Genomic DNA, 22,870 nt, shown 5'->3' with positions numbered 1-22,870 from the left:
GAAATATAAAAACTTAAAGGGGTATTCCGGTTGTTTAAAGTTATCCCCTATCCTACTGCTGGGACCCGCACCGATCACGAGAATGGGGGACCGTACTCCCTGCAGTCCCCCTGAAATGAACGGAGCGGCCAGTTGCACATGCACGTGGCAGCTCCATTAATTTCTATAGGAATTATGGATATAGCCTGGCGCTGTGCAGATGAATTGGCACGGTGACTGCACATTGTACAGAGCTGTCTGCCTTCAGCCCCGTACAGAATATATATAAAGTTTAAGACCACTTGAAAAATGGCACAAAATCCTATTTAGCATGGCTGGATCTTAACAAGGTTCCAAGTAGAGCTTCAACATGCAACAAGAAGAGATGGGAGTGAGACAAAACATTTTTTGAGCATTCAATTTAATGAAAACAACAAATAAACTGAAACAGACTGTTTTTCAACTGATCAAAAGTTTAGGACCACACCTCCCAAAAAAAAACTAACACCAGAAATCTAAATTCCAAACATGAACTCAGTAATGAGTAGCTCCGCCGTTATTGTTGATCACTTCAAAAATTTGTTTCGGCATGCTTGATGCAAGCGTTTCCATGAGGTGAGTGGGAACATTTCTCCAAGTGGTGAAGACGGCCGCACGAAGGCCATCTACTGTCTGGAACTGTTGTCCATTTTTGTAAACTTCCCTTGGCATCCATCCCCAAAGGTTCTCAATTGGATTTAGATCAGGGGAACACGCAGGATGGGCCAAAAGAGTGATGTTATTCTCCTGGAAGAAGTCCCTTGTCCTGCGGGCATTGTGTACTGTAGCGTTATCCTGTTGAAAAACCCAGTTGTTACCACACAGACGAGGGCCCTCAGTCATGAGGAATGCTCTCTGCAACATCTGGACATAGCCAGCGGCCGTTTGACGCCCCTGCACTTCCTGAAGCTCCATTGTTCCACTGAAGGAAAAAGCACCCCAGACCATTATGGCGCCCCCTCCACTGTGGCGCGTAGAAAACATCTCAGGTGGGATCTGCTTGTCATGCCAGTAACGTTGGAAACCATCAGGACCATCAAGGTTACATTTTTTCTGATCAGAGAATAAAACTTTATTCCACCTTTGAATGTCCCATGTTTGGTGCTCTCTTGCAAAGTCCAAACGAGCAGTTCTGTGGAGTTCAAGGAGACGAGGTCTTTGAAGAGGTTTTTTGTTTTTGAAGCCCTTCAGTCTCAGATGCCGTCTGATGGTTATGGGGCTGCAGTCAGCACCAGTAAGGGCCTTAATTTGGGTCGAGGATCGTCCAGTGCCTTGACGGACAGCCAATTGGATCCTCCGGCTCAGTGCTGATGAAACTTTTTTGGGTCTTCCACTTGACTTTTTTGTTCCATAACCCTCAGAATCATATAAGAAATTCCAAATGACTGTCTTACTGCGTCCCACCTCCGCAGCGATGGCGCGCTGTGAGAGACCCTGCTTATGCAGTTCAACAACCCGACCACGTTAAAAAAGGGAGAGTTTTTTGCCTTTGCCATCACAACGTGTGACTACCTGACAGACAATGACAATGAATCCACATCTTTGCACAGATTTGGTCTTTTAAAGGCTTGTGGTCCTAAAATTTTGATCAGCTGAAAAACAGCCTGTTTCAGTTTATTCGTTGTTTTCATTAAATTGAATGCTCAAAAAATGTTTTGTCTCACTCCCATTTCTTCTTGTTGCATGTTGAAGCTCTACTTGGAACCTTGTTAAGATCCAGCCATGCTAAATAGGATTTTTTGCCATTTTTCAAGTGGTCTTAGGCCTCTTTCACACTTGCGTTGTCCGGATCCGGCGTGTACTCCACTTGCCGGAATTACACGCCGGATCCGGAAAAACGCAAGTGTACTGAAAGCATTTGAAGACGGATCCGTCTTCAAAATGCTTTCAGTGTTACTATGGCACCCAGGACGCTATTAAAGTCCTGGTTGCCAGAGTAGGAGCGGGGAGCGGGGGAGCAGTATACTTACCGTCCGTGCGGCTCCCGGGCGCTCCAGAATGACGTCAGAGCGCCCCATGCGCATGGATCATGTGATCCATGCGCTTGGGGCGCCCTGACGTCACTCTGGAGCGCCCCGGGAGCCGCACGGATGGTAAGTATGCTGCTCCCCGCTCCCCACTACACTTTACCATGGCTGCCAGGACTTTAGCGTCCCGGCAGCCATGGTAACCATTCAGAAAAAGCTAAACGTCGCATCCGGCAATGCGCCGAAACGACGTTTAGCTTAAGTCCGGATCAATGCCTTTCAATGGGCATTCATTCCGGATCCGGCCTTGCGGCAAGTGTATCAGATTTTTGGCCGGAGCAAAAAGCGCAGCATGCTGCACTATTTGCTGCGGCCAAAAAACGTTCCGTTCCGGAACTGAAGACATCCTGATGCATCCTGAAGGACGGACTGTCCATTCAGAATGCATTAGGATAATCCTGATCAGTATTCTTCCGGCATAGAGCCCCGACGACGGAACTCTATGCCGGAAGACAAGAACGCAGATGTGAAAGTGCCCTTAAACTTTTGATCAGGACTGTATATATAGTATAAGTATTATATATCTTTATATGTAGTGCATACATTCCATGCACATAGTCACTGGCCTCAGCAGCTTACGGAGCATCTTTGCTGAGACGTGATTGGCTGCAGCGGTGACCTGTGTGCACAGAATGTCACCCCTGCAGCCAGGGAAAAAAAATGCAGCTGCGGCACTGGAAATGGCAGAGGAGAAAGAGGTGAGTAACCTTATCTTATCTTATGCCATTTACAGGGGTTTTCTATACAACTCTCCCAACTCCTTTAAGATGAAAGTCTAGTCAGAATTCCATAGACGTTACCTGTAGTAGATTGATGGACTGTTTTGATGACACCACACATGGAAATACTTCAGACCAGGCGCATTGATTGACGAAACACATGAACCTTTGCTTGTCGGTCACCTTTCCTTTGGCACATGATCCATCTTGGAAAAGCATGGATGGTTTGCTTCATGCTTGACATCGCTAGGGTAATCGCTTCAATACCTGAAATGTATTATTGGGGTTGGTTTGGGGTCAGAATTCAAATCGTATGTGGAAAGAGGTACAAAGATTGTAGTTTTTCCAGGTTTTACCAACCACCAGAAGAACTGTGTGCACAAGGAGCCTAATTTGTATTCTGGCTTTTTACATTATGATGGCAACATACATTGGAGTTTAGAGAAGAAAGTTATTATTGGTATAGGCAAACCACGGGAGGGGGTTGTCTGCTTTTTTTTACAGGTGCTTCTTTCTGTTGGGGCGGCGTATAGGTTGACCCCAGCAATCAGTTGTAATCTGTGGGGGAAACTCAGAAGCCAGTGTTTAATTTCCCAGCAGCACCCCCGCAGGGGAAATGTAGTATTACACAGTGTCCAGTGCAATGAATTATCTAACCTTGTACTGCTCTTATTATCTCAGAACGCACATGTTATAAGGCCTGTGGACAAGGGCTGTCTTTATGAGAAATCTTGCCTCAGTAATTTCTGATAGGACCGCGCTGATCGAAAGGCGCTCACCTGAGGGCGTAACAACCTTACCAGCGGTGATTGTAGTAGGAAGTGAAGCTTACGATTCCCAGGCGTATGTGAGGCCATGAAGTAAAGGCGGTAGGAGTGTAAAGGGCAACCTTGGCACAGCGCAACCTCCAAAATCAAGTAGTGTTAAACTTCAATGCTTTATTGATACAGGAGCTACGCTTTTCGGGCCGTATTGGTCCCTTCGCCAGGCAGACGCCATTTGGCAGCAATGTGTTACTATAACAGATAAAATTTCCTTCGACCACTTCCTTACATAAACTGTAGCTACGTGGTGTGAAATGGTGGTCACCTGGATAGGAAGTCAGTCACTTGCGGGGTTATCCGACTATTTATAACTGATGACCTAGGTGAGCGCCGCTGCCTTCTGACCAACCAGTGTTGACGTTGGCTTGGGAGCAGTTCAAGTTCACAGAAGAGCCAGGCCTTCTCAAACAGCTGATCAGCGGGGGTCTCGGGTGTCGGACCTGCACTGGTCAGATGCAGATGTCATATCCAGAGGATAGGTCATCAGTTACAAATAGCTGAATAACCCTTTTATCCAGACGAGCGTATTCAATTTGAGAAACACTCCGTGTGAGCGCTGTATTTCCTTGAATGGACACTGCTCATCTGAAGTGAATGATTTCTCACCGTGGGTCTACTGAACTGTAGTCGCAGCATTATGTGACTACAGTTCAGCAGACTTCCAGTCAGGAAGGAATTCACATCGTCCGAAGTCATTCTGATGCTGCGAGATCACTTCAGATGAGCAGTGTCCATTCAAGGAAATGCAACTCCCACACGGAGCGTTTCCCAATACATTCATCTTTCCTTTTTCGTTTAGCTTTGATTTCTATGGTTTGCTTTATTTCCTCAGTACAATAATAAAATATGTTCCCGTTTCAGTTTTACTGCATTTAGACATTTTAGCACATTGGACACAATAAGACATTTTTATAGTAAGATTAGGATGTTCTTATGGAAAAACTGGTGTGGTCATTTCATCCTTTGCCACAAGGAACCATTAGTAGTTATTGGAGACGGTTTTGGTTAATGAAGAACATAACATTTGGGATAAGAATTTTAGCATTTTATTTTCTTAAAGGAACAGAATTGCAAAAGCTCTAAAATTACATACAAATCCTTGCTTCTTTCTGAATTGCTTTGTGGAGAATGCTTTCATGGATATCTACCCCTGCACCAGTGGAGCCTGCAGTCTAATTAGCTGGTCAGTTTCATTCAGCTTTTAAGGGACCCAATAGGTGCATGAGTATTAAAGGGGTTATCCCATGATTAATATGAAAAATGAGGATCAGGCATCATACAGTACATGACAATCTCTTCCTAACAAAGCTAGAACCGGCCCTGTACCTCACATGGATCCAAAGATCTCTCCATTCATTACTCCAATTGCTCTGCTAGATTTATTTCTAGCTGGCAGCTCAGTGGGCATGTCCTTTGTGCTGCAGCGCATTCCCTATATCTATTACAGCTTCTAACAGTAGATACGGATGGTGGCAGTTGAAGAATGGAACTGAGTGAGGTGGACAGAGAAATGAGATAAGGAATAAACAGCAGGTGGCGCTATTCAGATACATTTTATTGAATAAGTAATCATGCACATGACCATATGGCCGTGGTGCCCATATTGCGGCCCGCAAACAGTGGGTGCGCAGTACACTGGCATCAGCCGCGTGCACTTCGTGATGCGGATGCGTACCCATTGATATGACTGGGTCCAAGATACGACTGAAGATCTTCAAGACTTCACCTATTTTTTCCCGGAGCAGATGCACGGATCGGAAGCCCACAGAAGCACTACGAAGTGCGTCCATGGGCTTTTGGGTCAGAGCCGCAGAACTGCAAAAAAGATAGAACATGTTCTATCTTTGGCCGTATCTTGCGGACAGCAGACTCATTCAAGCCAATGCCGGTGCTCTTGCATTGTGAACCGCTATTTGCGGTGCGCAGCAGGGGGCACTAAGCCATTACGGTCGTGTGCATGAACCCCAACTCAGTAGCCATACTAATCTTTTAATTCCATTCACTTGCAAAAGTATTCATATCCAGGAGCTAGTTTAAAAAAAATGAATATTTTTCAAGGCACAACCCCTTTAAACATTTCCGAGTAGGGATCCTAAGTCATACTTACCAACGTTCTCATTGGTAAAATTGGGCTGTCTAAGCTCCGCCCCTGGGGCTGGCCCAGAAAGCCCACTTCTATATGGGGTTTACGGTAGCCCCAGACAGCCCAAACTTGCTGCGACTGTCTATGAAAATTAAGGACAGTTCTGCCAAATTCGGGACAATTGGCAACTATGCCGAAGGGCTCATACTGACTGCACACATGGTCCCTTCTTTTCGTTCACCAAGCTCTCTGTCCTATGACCAGTCCTACTTTGGTGTCTGCATTCTGCCTGCCGGATGCCGGAGTCTTACTCCATCCTAGTACCATATATATCATAACTTTATTGCCGAGCTGTATACTTTATGAGCACAGAACAGATTATAAACACTGGAAGTGCTGGAGGCAATAACATCATTTATTCCCTTGGCTGATTCAGATCTTAAGTGCTTTACTATGTGATATGCAGCCAGATGTTTATTGCTAGTATAGAAGGTCCTGCTATAATATCTGCCTATTTTTTTGCATTCACGGCATTAGCAGATCACAATTTTGCCGGTTGACTCTTGGGACTGACAGTGGTTTTTCCTTATGAAAAATGATTGCAAGCAATTTAGCGACCACAGCAAAAATTCAACTGTGTTCCCATAATTGCAGCCATATTTTTTCACTCCCAGGAATTATGGTTTTACCTAATAATAGTCATGTAGCCCCAGACTACATCTCCTCCATTATTCTTACCAGGCCTAATGTCTGTGTCCAAGCAGGTATTGTCTCGCTTGGCTGTCTGTTGCAAAAAGCAGAAGGGTTCGTGTTCATGTCTCAGAAATCGGTCATGGTCTGTCTGTCACTGTTTGGACTATCCAAATCTAAGCAGAGAAAAGTCCTCGCAGCAGTTTTATGCCAATTGTAAAGCACTGTCAGCCTAATTCTAAGCTGGCTGTGCATGTTGCACTTGAAGCATCCATGCCCTGAATGATGTATATTAGTTGAATAGTCATTCAGCCAACTCTGTGCCAGGTTTCGTTGCATAATTAGACGGCAGGGAAGCACAATGACAACTTTACAATAGTCAGTGCCCTCCCATCCAGCTCACAGCTTTCCAGGCTGTACAGTAGGTCATTTGCTTAAAGGGATATCCCAGATATGTTAAGTTATATCGGTGCGGGTCCTACCTACTTAGCTATCAAAATGGAGCAGCTATGCCACTCTGTTCATTTCAGGGGGGTTGAGGTTTCTCCTTTTCTCGTGATCGGTAGTGGCTCCCATCAACTGGACCCCAGCCAATCTAACAGTTTTCCCCTATCATGTGGATATAACTTAAAGGGGTTTCCCGAGTTCAGAGCTGAACCCAGACATAACCACTTCATCCCTCATTCAGCATGAATGAGTGGAGCAATGGAGCAGGCGCAAGGCAAGGGCTTTTTCTTTAGATCTCGTGATGTACCGGGTCTCACTGTGGGTATGCTAGGCGGAGGCTTCCACCTAGCGGTGATCCCGGAGACGCCTAGAATGTAAATAAAACAGCCCGTGTCCTGTGCAATTGAGCGCAGGGCAAGGGGTAATCAGAGCATGAGCTCCACTCATTTATGCTGAAGGGGTAATGTCCAACCTGATGTTTCAATGTCCAGAGTACCTGATGTTTCAGTTTGGTTTCCTAAGACAAATGATGAGAAGAAACTTTGTAATATATTCTATTACAGAACATGCCTCTTTCTCTACTTATCAGACTCCAACCTCCTGCACTGATCATTCACTCTTATATCCTTGGGAAAATTGGTCTTGAAAGGTCAGCAGCTTACTAAGGGATAGCTGCGTCCCATAGACATCTGTGGAGAGGAAGACAGGAAGAGAGAGAGGCAAACGGACATACAGGATGCAGAATCAAAGTTTTTGTTGTTTTTTTATCTCACCCCAGTGCAGGTGTGCCATAAAGAGGTTGAGGAACAGGCTCTCCTCTTTATGTGTGCTGTGTATGGGAGACATCATAGCAGATCGTCTCCAGCCACCAGCTCTCTGAAAACTGACAATTAGAGAGAAATTGATATTTGAAACGACTGGTACACTATGAATACATGTAAGGGGGAAATGGAAAGATAGACACCAGGTCCACCACTTCTACAGCTTGGCTACGGTGCTAGCTCTTGTATGGCTCTTGTCATGTTCCAAGGCTTGTTAAAAAGTTAGACTTTGCCTCCTAGGGAGCCACTTCCAGAAGGTGGCGCTAGCGAGATGGTACTCTTTCCCTGGGAGATACTTCTTTGCATATTATTTTTTTTTTAACCATAGAGCATTGCTAATAAGTCTCCATACACAGCTAGTCTCTTTAGGGCAGGTATTGCCAACCTGCGGCTCTCCAGCAGTTGTAAAACTACTGTTCCCACCATGCCCTGCTGTAGGCTGATAGCTGTAGCCAGTCTAAGCATGCTGGGAGTTGTAGTTTTGCAACAGCTGCAGAGCCGCAGGTTGGCCATCCCTGCTTAAACTTCCCAATTAGAAAACCAGTAATGTGCGCTATCTGATTTTTCAGTCTAGGACATACAGCCTCTTGCCCAGAGCCTTCATCATGCCCACACTTAACACCTAAAAAAAATCTTTCTTTCCATAGATGTTCTGAGTTATGGAGCAGGAATTCTCCGGCTTTCCTGGTAATAACACGACTGATATAACATCTTTCTGTCCTTCCAATATAATATTCCCATTTGCCATGTAAGACTGAACAGCTGTCAGGTTTCCTCCGAGCTATTCTGGCCACAGTGATTTTAGATCTTTTATGAATTTCATCAAGTTTTGCTCGTTTCTAAGAACTGTTTTTAGCCCGTGGACACATTTTGTAATCTTAAATGGGGCGGCTGAGCCAAGCTCTTATGGAGTGATACAAACATCAGCAAAAATACTTTCCACTTCGGACTCTCCGGCACGTGTTCCTTAACGTGTAATAAAAGCTCTGCAGGAACAGGCTGTTCTCCTGCGATGCCTGATGCTGGGACATCTGGGATTTTGGGGAGTGACCTGTAGAATCTCTAAAATCCTGCAAGTAGGACGTGTCACAAAGGTCAGATGCTACCAGAAAATGTCTAATTGTGGGATTATTCCTGAAGGGTGTTTCCAGGGTTATGGAATTAAAGCTTGCTCATGGCAAGATTTTTTTTTAAAAAGCTACTTTTTAATATAGCCTATCAGTTCCTCACAGTTTGTCTAAATCTCTGCTTGCTTTTTGTGAACTGAATCATTTTTTTATTTTTTTTAACATTATGTGGGTAAACATAATTGGGGTCATTTATAAAGACCATGCGCTGGTGCATGATCCGCCTAAGTTATGTAGGCCGACCTTAAAGCTATGCCAGCTCCCTTACTGGTGTAGATTTAGATAATCTTCTACGTCTAAAACAGGCATAGAAAATGATAAATGAGACGGGACAGCTAGCACCCCCCTTTTTTAGACCTGGCGTGAGCGGGAAAAAGTCACAGATTCGGCCGCAAATCCCCTTTGCGACCAAATCTGCGACAGATATGCGCCAAAAATTGGTGTATATCTAATAATAAGTGACCCCCAACATTCATGCACTTAAAATGGTCTTTTGAGGAAGTAATGGCTTATTAGAAGGTTGCATAACATTTCAAAAGCTATGTTTCCCTTTGCAACCAGTTTAATTGCGCCATTGCATCTTAATAAAAAAAAATACAAATGCTTAAAAATTAAAGGGCATCTGTCAGCAGATTTGTCCCTATGACACTGGCTGACCTGTTACATGTGCACTTGGCAGCTGAAGGCATCTGTGTTGGTCCCATGTTCATATGTGCCCGCATTGCTGAGAAAAATGATGTTTTTAGTATATGCAAATGAGCCTCTAGGAGCAACGGGGGCGTTACCATTGCTCTCTGTAACTGCTGCGCCCTCTGCATTTTGATTGACAGGGCCAGGCGTGATCACGTTCGCCCAATCAAAATGCAGAGGGCGTGGTAGTTGCAGAGAGAGCCGAGCCTCTAGGTGTAACGGTAACGCCCCCGTTGCTCCTAGAGGCTCATTTGCATATATTAAAACATCACTTTTCTCAGCAATGCGGGCACGTATGAACATGGGACCAACACAGAGGCCTTCAGCTGCCAAGCGCACATGTAACAGGTCAGTCAGTGTCATAAGTACAAATCTGCTGATAAAAAATCGTTTTCGGTCTGCATCTCCATTGTAACTGCCAGAGGGATGCTGGTTCGGTAAACCTAGGCATACAACAACATTGCAGACTGTAGGCTTCCACAATGGTCATTGAGGGGAATGCATTCCAAAAAATGTAATTAATCTAAATACTGCTGATGCTCGTAACAACCAGTCTGATGTTTTTGCTCCTTCTTTATCGAGGTCAGATGTATAAGTTGACATTGGAGCTCTTCTCCTCACTGACAAACGTCATGTCTGACTAGTAAGAACTTTTATAAGACGGTAAGATACATTCCAGGCGAGTAAGTCTCAGACTTGTTTGGACAGATACTGCTGACTAAATGAGAGGATTAACGAGCGTGGCAGAATCTGCCTGATCCGCAATCGTCTCTTTATGTCGGAGCCAGTTGATGGGTTTCTCTTAAACCGAACTTTGAGGATTAGCCAAGTCTCTGACAGCTTCGCCATTCCCCCGCCTTTGTCAATGTAGCTGATAGTTGTAGAAATTGTGGAGAATCTGTCATTGCTGTCAGTAAAAGCTTTTACTCAAGTAGAAAAGAAAATATCATTTCACTTCATGTTGTTACTATAGGATTCGCGTGTGAATATAATAAGATCCCTTCACTCGCCACCCAACGAACGGCCTGAAACACTTGCATGGAAATCATCCCAAAATCCAGAATCGCCTGGTTCTCCCACAAGATAACATTTAAACGGACAGCAGAAATCGTGTTATGGATGATATGTGAGATTTCAGATTGATTTATAACTGTAAGCGTAGACCTGGGTGGAATCGTCTTATATTTATCAAAAAAAGGAAAATTGAAAATTAAATATCTTCCATGTATTAGTACAAGAAACCGATCCATTGTCAAGGATTGTCCAAATGAATGTTGGATTCGCTCTATACGGGAAAGCTATGTACATTTATAATTGAACGTGAATTTACACCAACAGATTATCGGGTCAGTTTCTGTCCAATCAAACCAATAGTTGGTATGTGTGTAAACGACCAATGATTGGTCAGAAAATCTGTCACATGGTCTGTTGGCGTTACTATACTAATCTTACTATTTCACAATTCCTTGGATTTGGCTAATTCCATTTTATTTCTGTATTTTTTTTTCTCACAGCTGCTGAATCGGAAGGACAAGACCACTTTTGAAAAGCTGGATTACCTGCTCACTAAAGAAGATAACTACAAGCGCACAAGAGAGTACATCCGAAGCTTAAAGATGGTCCCGTCCATCCCATATTTAGGTAAGTGTCTGACCCATGGTTAGCACTCGCTACGTAACTAAGGGGGACATTTATCAAAACTGACCTCTCCATTGTGGTTCTTGATTACCTCGCACAGTCGGAGAATGCACCAAAGTTATGCTATGGCCTTGGCATAGATTGGCGCATCCTCCCTCATTCAGACGGCCGTAGTGTTTTGCGGATCCGCGAATTGGCATAATAGAAAATGCCTATTCTTGTCCGAGATTGCAGACAAAAATAAAACATTCTCTATCCTTCCCGCGGATGCGGACAGCACGCGCTGTGCTGTCTGCAGCTTTTGCTGCCCCATTGAAATTAATAGGTCTGCACCCATTCCGCAAAATTGCAGAACAGGTGCGGATCCGTTCATAAGGCCGTCTGAATAGGCCCTAAAATAGAGGAGTAAATAGCTTGATAAATGTCCCTCTAAATTCTTACACAGCATCACCGGTCGTCTTAGCAGCTCCATCACGCAGCTGCTCTTAGACAGGGCGCCATGTGCATCCCGACAGGTCCACTTTACAGGCATTACCCGCTAATACATGCTGAGGCCCTGCGTGCATACAATGACATCACTGATTCCTCTTGGTCACGGTTAGCTTACGTCTGTAAACTTTGGATTTTCGCATTAAGCAGGCTGTTATTAATACAGAGGACCTCGCTGAGTATGGCTAATGTGCATTCTCCAGTGATTGTGGTTTGGGTACGGAACAAATGAGTGCATTTTATTGTTGGCATTTTCTGTTTTGTGCCGCAAGTTCCAAGTCTCTGTCCACACCCTGCCGTAAACGTTATCACTAAAGTATTGTACACCTGACGCCGCACAGTAAAGCTCCGATTGTTAAAAGATTAGACAAGGCAATTGCATAAATAGTAATTTCATAATCTATTATCGGCATAGCCCCTCTTTTCATGTCAGTAGTAAATGTTGAAATGTAGTCAAATACGTTATTTATCATCTTGCGCCGCTTGGCATTGCTTTGCAACCACTGGATTTTTCGGGCTGACCACCGCCTGAGTAAGGGCTCATGCACACAGCCACAGCCATTTTTGCGGTCCGCAAATTATGGATTCGCAAAACAGGGATACCAGCCGTATCCGTTCCCCATTTTGCAGAAGGTGACATCCCGCCCCCTATTAGAATTGCCCATTCTTGTCTGCAGAACATTCAAGAATAGGACATGTTCTATTTTTCTGCGGGGCAGCGGAATGGATGTCCGGATGCAGACAGCATACGGTGTGCTGTCCGCATCTTTTGTGACCCCTTTGAAATGAATGCGGACCCGCGGTCATCTGCACGAATCGTAAGTTGCAGCAACATGTAAAGAATTGATCAGAGAAAGGTCCAACTGTTATCAGAATCCACCAATAAGTGGTCGTAGTTTCACTCTAAAAAATGCACCAAAATTGAGGCGCATTTTTGTCGCATGTAGGCACATTTAGGCCACGCTCCTTTACCATGCGGGTCCGCGCCCTTTTGTCAGAAGAAGCTTAAAATGCTTGCAAAAGTGTGTAAAACAGTAAATGTAATGCAAGGCAGGCAGGTTTTCAATAGTAAATCAGAGATTGGAGGTCTGGCCGTGCTAATATGCACCCTGTTCATTAAAGGGGCTGTGCCAGGTTTATAATTTATCACCTATCCATACAATAGGGAATAACTAGCTGATGGCTGGGGGTCTGACCGCTGGGACCCCCACCCTGAATGGAGCGGCAGTGCCCATTAAGTTATAAACCGCCCTGATACTTTCCTACAGGCAGAAAAACAAGCGCCGTCATTTATCTTTAGGCCGATTCATCTCCGAAAATCCTATTCAATCAATAGGAAGCAGGAAAAAAGAGCCTTGAAATCAGCTCCAAAAGCAGCTTGTAATACACAAAGACGCCTCCAAAATCAACTTGGAAGACGAGCTGATGTTGAAGCAGATTGAGCTCCTGATTTTTTTTCTTCCTCATTGTCAGCTGTGTGTGAACTTACTGGGGGAGATTTATCAAAACTGGTGTCAAGGAAAACCAATCCATAGCAACCAATCAGATTCCATCTTTTACTTTCCAAAGGAGCTCTGAACAATGAAAGGTGGAATCTGATTGGTTGCTATGTTTTCCGTTATTCCAGTTTCGATAAATCTCCCCCACTGGCTTCAACTGCATGTGAACGTTCTGGGTTTTGACGCTCAGGTTTTCTGATGCAGTTTTTGAAGCCAAATCAAGGAGTGGATTAAAAAAAACTGAGGTGAGATAGCGGGGGCCAGTCTGCGCTGCCTGAGGATTCAGCTAACTTAGGCGCCTGGCAGTCTGTGCACCCGACTGGAATAGTTTTCACTCCTCTTATATGCCTGTTTCCAGGCATAAAAGTTGGTAAATTTTCGGGCCAAAGTCCCGGCCTGGCCCCCGCCACTCCCTTTACATTCCCAGGTGTCGAATGTGGCCGTTTAAAAGGTCGCAATAAAGGGCCTTGCAACTTTTTTTATGCCTAAAACTGGCATAAGTGTTTGATAATGACCCCCAGTATGTGTCCTTAATACTTTGTCTTTATGATCCTTATCAGGTTTTTTTGGTGCAGTTTTTGAAGCCAAAACCAGAAGGTGTAAACCCAGTCATAAAGTGTATCTGCCGTGCTGTATTAAAGGGAACCTGTCACCAGTTTTATGGTGTCTTAACTAAGGGCAACATAAATAAGTGACTGATTCTCTTAGTAAAATGCTGGGTCACTTTCTTTAATTGACCCAGTCAATCTGCCAACATCTTGTATTGAAAAGCTCCAGCTGATAATGATGAGTCCTGAATATTCATGAGCTCCTGACTCTCCCCGCCCACCTGCTGCTGATTGACAGCTTTTTTCCATATGAATTAACAGCAGGTGGGCAGGGGAGTGGCTATAGCTCTGAATTAAATATACGCTGGACTCAATGACATCACGCTGAACTCAAATCAGCTCATTAGCATGCGGCATCTTTGTGTGTATATTATGCGGTAACCATCTGTCACACCAGTAAGTGAATACATCTAAGGCACTTTAGTAGTTAATGGTTGTATATAATTAGTTAGATTATAATCAAATATCCACATGACAGGTTCCCTTTAAATATGATATTATATATTAATTTAAAATTAAAGTTTCCAGAAAGTCACAGATGATGATTTGGGTAATAGATTTCTTTCTTAAGTTTCCAAGATCTTTAGACTTTCATGCACAAAATCCTGTGAGCTCAGCAGATTCGTGGTAGTGGCCGCAAATTACATTGGGTTGTAAATTATACGGCCGGACAATGTATGAGGTTTTATGGCCCACACATCCATGATAATTGCCGTTTCCTTTTTCTTTTACATTTCTTGTTTCATTCACTTTTGCTTTCTAAGTTTTTGTAGTGTAGTCTTCTGCGTTCATCCACACTTTTTTTTTTTTTTTTTTGTGATATACTGATATATATGTACCAGCAAGACAGAGGCCAAATGGGCACTATTTTGGTCTCCGTCTGACTAATTTACCCTCTATGGACATGTTTAGTTTAACCAGAAACCGAAACGTGATGTGAATGGGGCCTTAACCACAACATCATGACTCAAGCAGCTAGATGTGTGGGCCTGGCGAGATGTGCATGGAGTCTGTGCGGTGATGTACGGATTCCCTTCGGTTCCATGCACCGTCCATGTGCTTCAGTACTTGGAGTTAGATTCCCCTTAAAGAGGACCTTTCACCCATTATTACACTGTGAACTAAGTATACTGACATGTAGAGCGGCGCCCGGGGATCTCATTGCACTTACTATTAACCCTGGGCGCCGCTCCGTTCTCCCGCTATGCCCTCCGGTATCTCCGCTCACTAAGTTATAGTAGGCGGAGTCTGCCCTTGTTCTGCTGTAGCGCTGGCCAATCGCATTGCAGAGCTCGCAGCCTGGGAGAAAATAACCTCCCAGGCTGTGAGCTCTGCGATGCAATTGGCCAGTGCTAGAGCAGAACAAGGGCAGACTCCGCCTACTATAACTTAGTGACTGAAATCTCCGCCTACTATAACTTAGTGAGCGGAGATACCGGAGGGCATAGCGGGAGAACGGAGCGGCGACCGGGGATAATAGTAAGTGCAGTGAGATCCCCAGGCGCCGCTCTACATGTCTGTATACTTAGTTCACATTGTAATAATCGGTGAAAGGTCCTCTTTAAAGCAATTTTTATAGGAGATCGTCATACTGTGTGTGATGGAGCATGGAGAAAAAACCTCCATAAGTCTTTGCATGAAACCAGAAGCTCCCAGAGAGTACAGTGTGGACCCATGGACTTCTATAGATGCTGTATTATGGCTCCACACAGCTTGAATCGATATGCCTTCAAGTCACATGCAATCACTTTTGTGTGATTTCAGACTTGCATATTTATTTTTATTTTTTTATAACCAAAGTTGACTCACATTAGGAATACATTTTCCAAACCAGGGCCCGGGTCAGAGTGGAGGAGTTGGTCAAAGCAAGTAATCTGGGTGACGCTTTTGTTTCTCGAAAGTGATATAGTGGGATTAATTAGACATAATTAAAGGGGTTTTCCCATCTCAGGCATTGGGAACAAATCTCTAGGACAGGGATGGCCAACCTGAGGCTCTCCAGCTGTTGCAAAACTACAACTCCCAGCATGCCTAGACTGCCCACAGATATCAGCCTACAGCAGGGCATGGTGGGAGTTGTAGTTTTACAACAGCTGGAGAGCCACAGGTTGGCCATCCCTGCTCTACTATATACTCCTATTGTCTGATAGATGTGGGTCTCGCCTCTGGGACCTGCACCTATCTCGTAAAAAACACTGGCGGCAGTGGCGGGTCTGGCCACCATCAAGCTCAAGCTTTTCTATTGGCCCGCTGAAAATGCAGCCATCCAGCTTTCATACCAAATATTGCAACCTAGGTATATCCAAGATTTAAAGGGATATTCCATCTCGCACAATGGGGGCATATCTTGTAAACACAGCCAAAAAGTAAGCCAGAAGCAGTTTGTCTGGCCACCACCAAGCATTCCTATTGGCACACCGAAAATAGCAGAGCGGCGCGCTCGGCTATTTTTGGGAATCTCCAGAGAAATGAATGGGAGTACACCACACTTGCGTGGCCTCCACTTCCATTCACTTCCATGGGGCTGAGGGAAATGGCAAAGTGAAGGAGCGCACACCACCCATGCGCATTCACCCTCCATTCATTTATATGGGACTGCCGAAAATAACCAAGCACTCGCTCGGCTATTTCCGTCAGCCCCATAAAATTGAATAGAAGTGGTGACCATGCAAGTGCGGTGCGCTCCCTTTTATTTCAGTGGGGATTTTGAAAAGTAGCCGAGCCTGCCAATATGTACGCTTGGTGGTGGCCAGACCCGCCGCTGCCGGCTTTGTTTTCAGGCTGCGTTCACGAGATATGCCCCCATTGTGTGAGATGGGAATACCCCTTTAAATCTTGGATATACCTAGGTTGCAATATTTGGTATGAAATCTGGATGGCTGCAGAGGGGGCGTCATGTATCTAGACAAAGGCGTTCCTTTGCTTTGGTTTTCCTGCACTAGAGTATCTTCATTGCGTCCATGCCTTAGGGTCCATTCACACGTCCTGTTTTTTTTCATCCTGAAAAACGGTCCGTTTTTTGCGGATCCGTTGTTCCTGAAAATGTTTCCGTATGTCATCCGTTTTTTGCGGATCCGCAAAAAACGGGAGCATGTATACATTTCAATAATCAAATAAAGTTGTTTGGATTTCTTTGAAAAAAAATTGAAAAAAATAAAAATAAAAAAAATTTGTTATGTGTTTCCAGGAACGGAATCCGCAAAAAACGGATGACATCCGAATGTCATCCGTTTTTTGCGGATCCATTGACTTTGTATTGTACCAGGATCCGATTTTTCAGGACAAGAATAGGACATGTTTTATATTTAAACGGACATGCGGAACGGAACAACGGAAACGGACAGCACACATTGTGCTGTCCGATTTTTTTCCAGGACCCATTGAAAATGAATGGGTCCAGATCTGGTCCTGATCTGTTCCTGAAAAAACGGAACAGATCAGGAAAGAAAAAACGGACGTGTGAATGAACCCTTACTATGAGGATACGTACGTCACTGTTTGTTAGAAAACATCACAATCCTATTGGCTCATTTGTATTTTAGGTTTTTGTTAATAAAAGGGATCTCCTGTCATTTGGGGTCAGAAGAGGAAGACTCAAATATAAGTCATGTCTTCTCCTATTTTTACACCTAGACTGAATTTGGAGCATTGCAGGCAACATTAGATCCCTTGTTTAGGGATCATACAATAATCCTACCATGACAAAAGGCATCTGAAAAGTGAGACCTGAAATCTGTTTAGGTAATATAATCGGCTCCTCCACCCTTCCCTTGAACGAGCTTCCATGAATGTCCACGTAATGTGTCCTCCCCAAACACGACTGGACCGGCGGACCATGTAATGTATATGAAAGGTCAGGGATTTCAGCGCACCCAGTACACCAGTGCAGTCTGGCAGTGGTTTATTCCCCGTTCCCCATTGAAAACTCATGCACTCTGGGCTGAACCCAGCATGCATGTCTACGGGAAGTTTTTGGGAATAGCTGGGTTTTAGGACTCGGCTACAGCTGTTTTGTGTCCGGCCCTGTGGTTTCTGAAGCCACATTTGTTTCCAAAGTTCTGAAATATTTTTTACAGAAAAAGACGACAATTAATCTGTTTGATTAATCAGCGTCTGACGTCTGTTTTCAAGGGAGCTTTGCATTTGTGGAATATCTTGTCTTTGGAGTTTTTCATCTGTGATGTAAAGACAAAGAAAGATTACACAGATCCCTTTCCACCCCATGCGCCTCTACTCTGGGCCATCTGTCTTTCATATTGCACTGAAAGCTTTGGAAAATATTGCATTCCCCTTCAGTTTGCGGCTGGATGACAGCGGCAGACGTATGATTTAAGAGCCTTCTCTTGTAGCAGTCAATTATACGCTGTCTCCTGAAATACTGGACTCGCCAGCTCGAATGTGCATTAGCCATGTGCGATTTGACTCGACTTGTAGCTTCTCCATCCCTGTGATGTGTCTGTTGATCTGTGTCTCAGTGCGTCCTTATGTAAAGGAATTGCACCTGACTACGAGCTGATGCACAAATGAGATCTGTCTAAAGAATGATTGAACGTATGACAGCTGAGAAGAGTCTGTTGGCCCACTTACTACTGGGTTTATCATGCCGGAAAAGAGTCTTCTCTTCCTTTTAACTTGCTTCATAATGGGAGGTTGAGGTGCTTAAAGGGTTATTCCAACTGGACATGACATATCCAACACTGGGGCCCCATCTCCGCTATTTTCAGAACTCCCATAGTAGTGAATGAAAAGAGCAGTGCATGCTTGGCCACCTCTCCACTCACCGAGGCGTCGAGACCCGCACCTATTGCTCACAAATCTCCCAGATGGGAATAGCCCTTTAGCTGCCATGCACACAGCCGTGTCCGTATTTTGATCTGCATACAACAAATCTGCAAAATATGGATACCTTCCGTGTGCATTACGCATTTCAAAATAACTCATTCATAATACGGACCGGAATAGGACATATTATACAATTTGCAGAACGGCCACAAGGATCCACAATAAAAAAATAAATTTGAATAGGAGTATGAGCCCGTAGAAAAGGATGGGTCAGTGTGCTATCCGCAAAAAATACTTGAAGCACACGGATAAACAATAGGCTCGTTTGCATGAAAACTTAAAGGCGTTATCTTATCTTGTGGTTACTAAGGTAAGATGGGACTTAGCGCCGACCACTAGGTTGCTGGGAAGCGTCGGAGTAGCCCGTAGCTCTGATTGTAGTCCATGGAGGCAATGGAAACAGCGGAGCGTCAGCTCGTTCTACGGTTTCCCGGTCACCTGGTGGTCGGCGCTTCGTCCCCTGTTGCCTTATTCACCACGTAAATGGAGAACCCCTTTAAGATTATTCAGCTGATGTGCCTGCATTGCTCAGAAAAATGAAGTTTGAATATATGCAAATGAGCCTCTAGGAGCAACGGGGGCGTTACCATTACACCTAAAGGCTCTACACTCTCTGCAACTGCTGCGCCCTCTGCACTTTGATTGACAGGACCAGGCAAAGTAAATGTAATCACACTTGCCTGGCCATGGCTTCTCCAGAAGTGCAGAGGGAGCGGCAGATGCAGAGAGAGCAGAGCCTCTAGGTGTAATGGTAACACCCCCGTTGCTCCTAGAGGCTCATTTGCATATATTAAGACTTTGTTTTCCTCAGCAATGCCGGCACATATGAACATGGGACCAACACAGATGTCTTCAGCTGCCAAGTAACAGGTCAGCCAGTGTCATAGGTACAAAACTGCTGACAGATGCCCTTTAAATATTATCTCCATCCTTTCATTGCCCTCCATCCATTCCCCCAGCCTCTATCAAAGCTTTGCTAAAAAAAAAAGTCAAGAAGCTTGTCCCTGAGACACCCAATAAATGTTGTCTACTCCAGGTTATAGAAACAAACTGCAACGGAGAACGTCATGTCCTGGTTTAAAGACCCCGGAGCTAGATGGCTCCAGTACATCCATTCCGACCTTTACAAATGTTGTGTTTTGTAGGTGTGTTTGTGTGTGCATGCTGTTCTTTATGGCTCCCAGGCCTTATTACATCACCCCCTTCTCTCACGTCAAGTGGATAAACCTAAGCGTTGAAGTTGCCGAGGATGATGGGCATTTGGGGTTTGGCACGCCATCAGCACCTCAACTTTGCAAATATTGCTAACTTGCAGCAATCAGAAAAGTCACTTAATACGACATAGACACTTTCACAGCTTTGTATGTATTTACCGGTGAAATGATCCTAAATGTTGGCCAGCTCAGAGGAAAGTTTTAGAGCCGAAGACTGGGGTCTGTCTGCAATCATAATATCTTTCTGTCAGTATATACAAGCTGTTAAATGGGAACGTATTCCTTGCTTCTGGGCAGGGAGTCAAAGACTCTCATCTCAGGATGTCATTTTTTACTCCGTGTTGTTGGAGAAGACTCCAGGATTTCTGTTTTCCTATTCAGATAAAGAGCGTATCTCCCTCCCACCAGCGTCTTAAGGCCTACCTTCACACTTCGGAAGAATCGGAGCGTAACGCATATGTATGAGATTAGATAAATCTCATGTCCACTTTGTATTTTTTCCATGCAGAAATTGATTTGCTGTGCAGATTTTGAAAGCTTGCAGCATGTGAATTCTTTAGTTTTTTTTGGTGCGCATTTCACTCATTTCAATGCAAAGATGAGATCTGTGGAAAATGTGCTTCAAATCCACACCAAAAAGCAGCAAGTACCACGTGCAGCTTTTGGTTTGGATCTGATACGGAAAATCATAGAAATCTGCACGGAAATTTGTGCCGAATTTTTGCAAGACCATGTGCAGGTCGGGAAATCGGCAGGACATAGAAGCCCTAACCAAGAACAGCAATTACAAGTCCCGTCAATATGGCAGGGTGTTATCATTGCTTAACGCAGCGGCTTTGCTTTTCAGGAGACGTGGAAAGCAGGGTGGCAGCGATGATATAGCAGCCATACTGTATTAGCTTTCTCCCAGTAGAAAATGGAACTGGAAAGTATGGACCAAATGCTTAGTAAATTGATAGAGGATGAAGACTCGAGACTTATATTTACTGAAGAGTCGTTGGTTCTGTGTACTATCATTCCCTATAGAGATGAAAGCTACCATTAGAAACCGCCAAGTGAACACATCTCAGATGCTCCCATTCATTTCTCTGGAGAGGGACGGCGCTCACTTTCCTCCCTGCGACTCAGCCCCTTGTTCTCAGTGAGGGTTGTCAGAGGGGATAATGGGCAGAATGGTGTAAAAAATAAAAGATTCATCAATCCCCAGACGCCGCCATTTTGCTTCTTACCTGTTTCCCGCTGGTCTCCACTTTCGGGTCCTCCCTCGACACTTTAGTGCCAAATATCAGCATATTTAAAGGGCATCTGTCAGCAGCTTTGTACCTATGAAACTGGATGACCTGTTGCTTGTGCGCTTGGCAGCTGAAGGTGTCTGCCAGTGACCCTCCTCATGCCACGACTGACTAAGCGGGTACAGAAGAAGAGTCCATCAGTCACCTAGTGGGGATCGGAGAGGTGCATATCGCTTCTTTTATTTTTGACACCTTTCTGCCTATATATAAAAAAATATATATACAGATATATTTAATTTTTATTACCCCTAATGATGCATTTAAAAAAAACTAAATGACGGTTTGTCATGGGGCGATTGATCTTCCAGGGTCGGTGATTGTTGCCCCTGTGAAAACAGATAAAATATCGCTCCGCTTACCGTATTTTCAGACCCTCTCCGGCGGTGCAGGAAACAGTCCACGTCGGCACATCGGTATATGAATAGTTGGCTCTGTCTGTAGTCTCCAACATACGTCCAATTGAGATTAAAATGAAATATATTTTATTAAGGTCCTCCTGCTTCTGCGATGGATAATAACACCTAATAGTGAGATCCTTGGATGTTCACTGTGATGCTTTTAAAGATGCCTTAATGCATTTTTTTTGCTTTTAATCTCAATTACACGTGTGCTTCATACCACTAGGCCAATTGTCTAATCAGATTGTAACGGCGGGGTATCTGCTTTTACCCTCAGTGCCGATGAGGATATACGGTACATGGCCTGTCATATTTGATGCAGCGCTTGGTTTAAAGACGCCTGGAACCGTTGCCTGTTATCCCGAGCTGACCTGTGGGGCTCAAACCCACACGCACACCATTAGAGAAACCACAGGCCAAGAAAACGAGAAAGTTTCCATAGGAATTAGTCCGCTAAGAACGTGCAAATTTACTTTAACACATATCACAGGGAAGGCTTTTTGAGCTTTGTCCAGGAAGTAAACAGAAGTATGTACAGAGCGGTAACTCGGCTGATCTTATCCCCGTATATTCCTCCACTCCGCTGAGCCAGGGTCCGGCCCGTCTTCATCCTCCTCGTCATCTCGGCCTCACTACTGTCATCTGATAAGGAAATGTGTGTGAGCTCTGACGTTTCCAAGCAAACTAGTGATTTACACAGCTTTTTGAGAATGGAGTAATACAAAGAGATTTTTATATTATTTTGTGTGTATGGGCTCTTACTAGAGGTCATGTATACTTCAAACCAGTGTAGTGTCCGATAGTCCAGAATGCTTATTAATCCATCATCTGTCAGCCCTGCTTAATGCATTTCGTGACCATCAACCCGTAAAACCTTTCTATATGATTGCAGCTGAGATTTTTCCTATTGAATCTCCCTATGGCCTTGGCTCAAAACAATTGCAGCTTGCTCAATGGTGATTGCAGCTTTAGGGGATTCTGAGTTGATAGAGGACTCTCCTACTAGACAGAGCAGCTGTAGAGGATCCCATACGTCCATGCATTGTACAGAAAGCCCATTGATTTGAAGGAAAACTGTGTAATGTTTTATTCCCCCCTGTGGTGGCGCTGCAGGGGGAATTGCTTCCAGGTTTGCAGTATATATAATGTACCGTTTAAGGGCTCATTCAGACGACCGTGTCTATTTTTGCTGTCCACAAATTGTACCGGTTGTGTGCGTTCTGCATTTTGCTGAAAGGAACGGCCAGCCCCTTAATAGAAATGCCTATTCTTGTCCGCAATTACGGACAAGAATAGGACATGTTCTCTCTTTTTTGCGGGTCCACGGAATGGAAGGTGTGCTGTCTGCAGCTTTTGCGGCCTCATTGAAAAGAATGGGTCCGCATTTGGCGGAATGGACTTAAATATGTGGTCGTGTGAATGGGCCCCAAGGCTACTTTCACAC

General features: G+C 44.5%; 1 protein-coding gene across 6 annotated transcripts in view; it reads left to right on the top strand.

The window, feature by feature from the left end:
* RALGPS1 (Ral GEF with PH domain and SH3 binding motif 1) overlaps positions 1-22,870 on the top strand; it is a 337,921-nt gene that overhangs the window by 129,334 nt on the left and 185,717 nt on the right. For all 6 annotated transcript variants that reach the window (XM_044268334.1, XM_044268333.1, XM_044268329.1 and 3 more), the window contains one exon: positions 10,961-11,087. In XM_044268334.1, coding sequence (XP_044124269.1) covers positions 10,961-11,087 — 127 coding nt within the window. The remainder of the gene's footprint in view (positions 1-10,960; positions 11,088-22,870) is intronic.

The sequence above is a fragment of the Bufo gargarizans genome, chromosome 9 (genome assembly GCF_014858855.1).
Source record: "Bufo gargarizans isolate SCDJY-AF-19 chromosome 9, ASM1485885v1, whole genome shotgun sequence".
Taxonomy (NCBI): domain Eukaryota; kingdom Metazoa; phylum Chordata; class Amphibia; order Anura; family Bufonidae; genus Bufo; species Bufo gargarizans.
The sequence above is the reverse complement of the archived record's forward strand: the minus strand, read 5'-3'. Positions and strand labels throughout refer to the sequence as shown.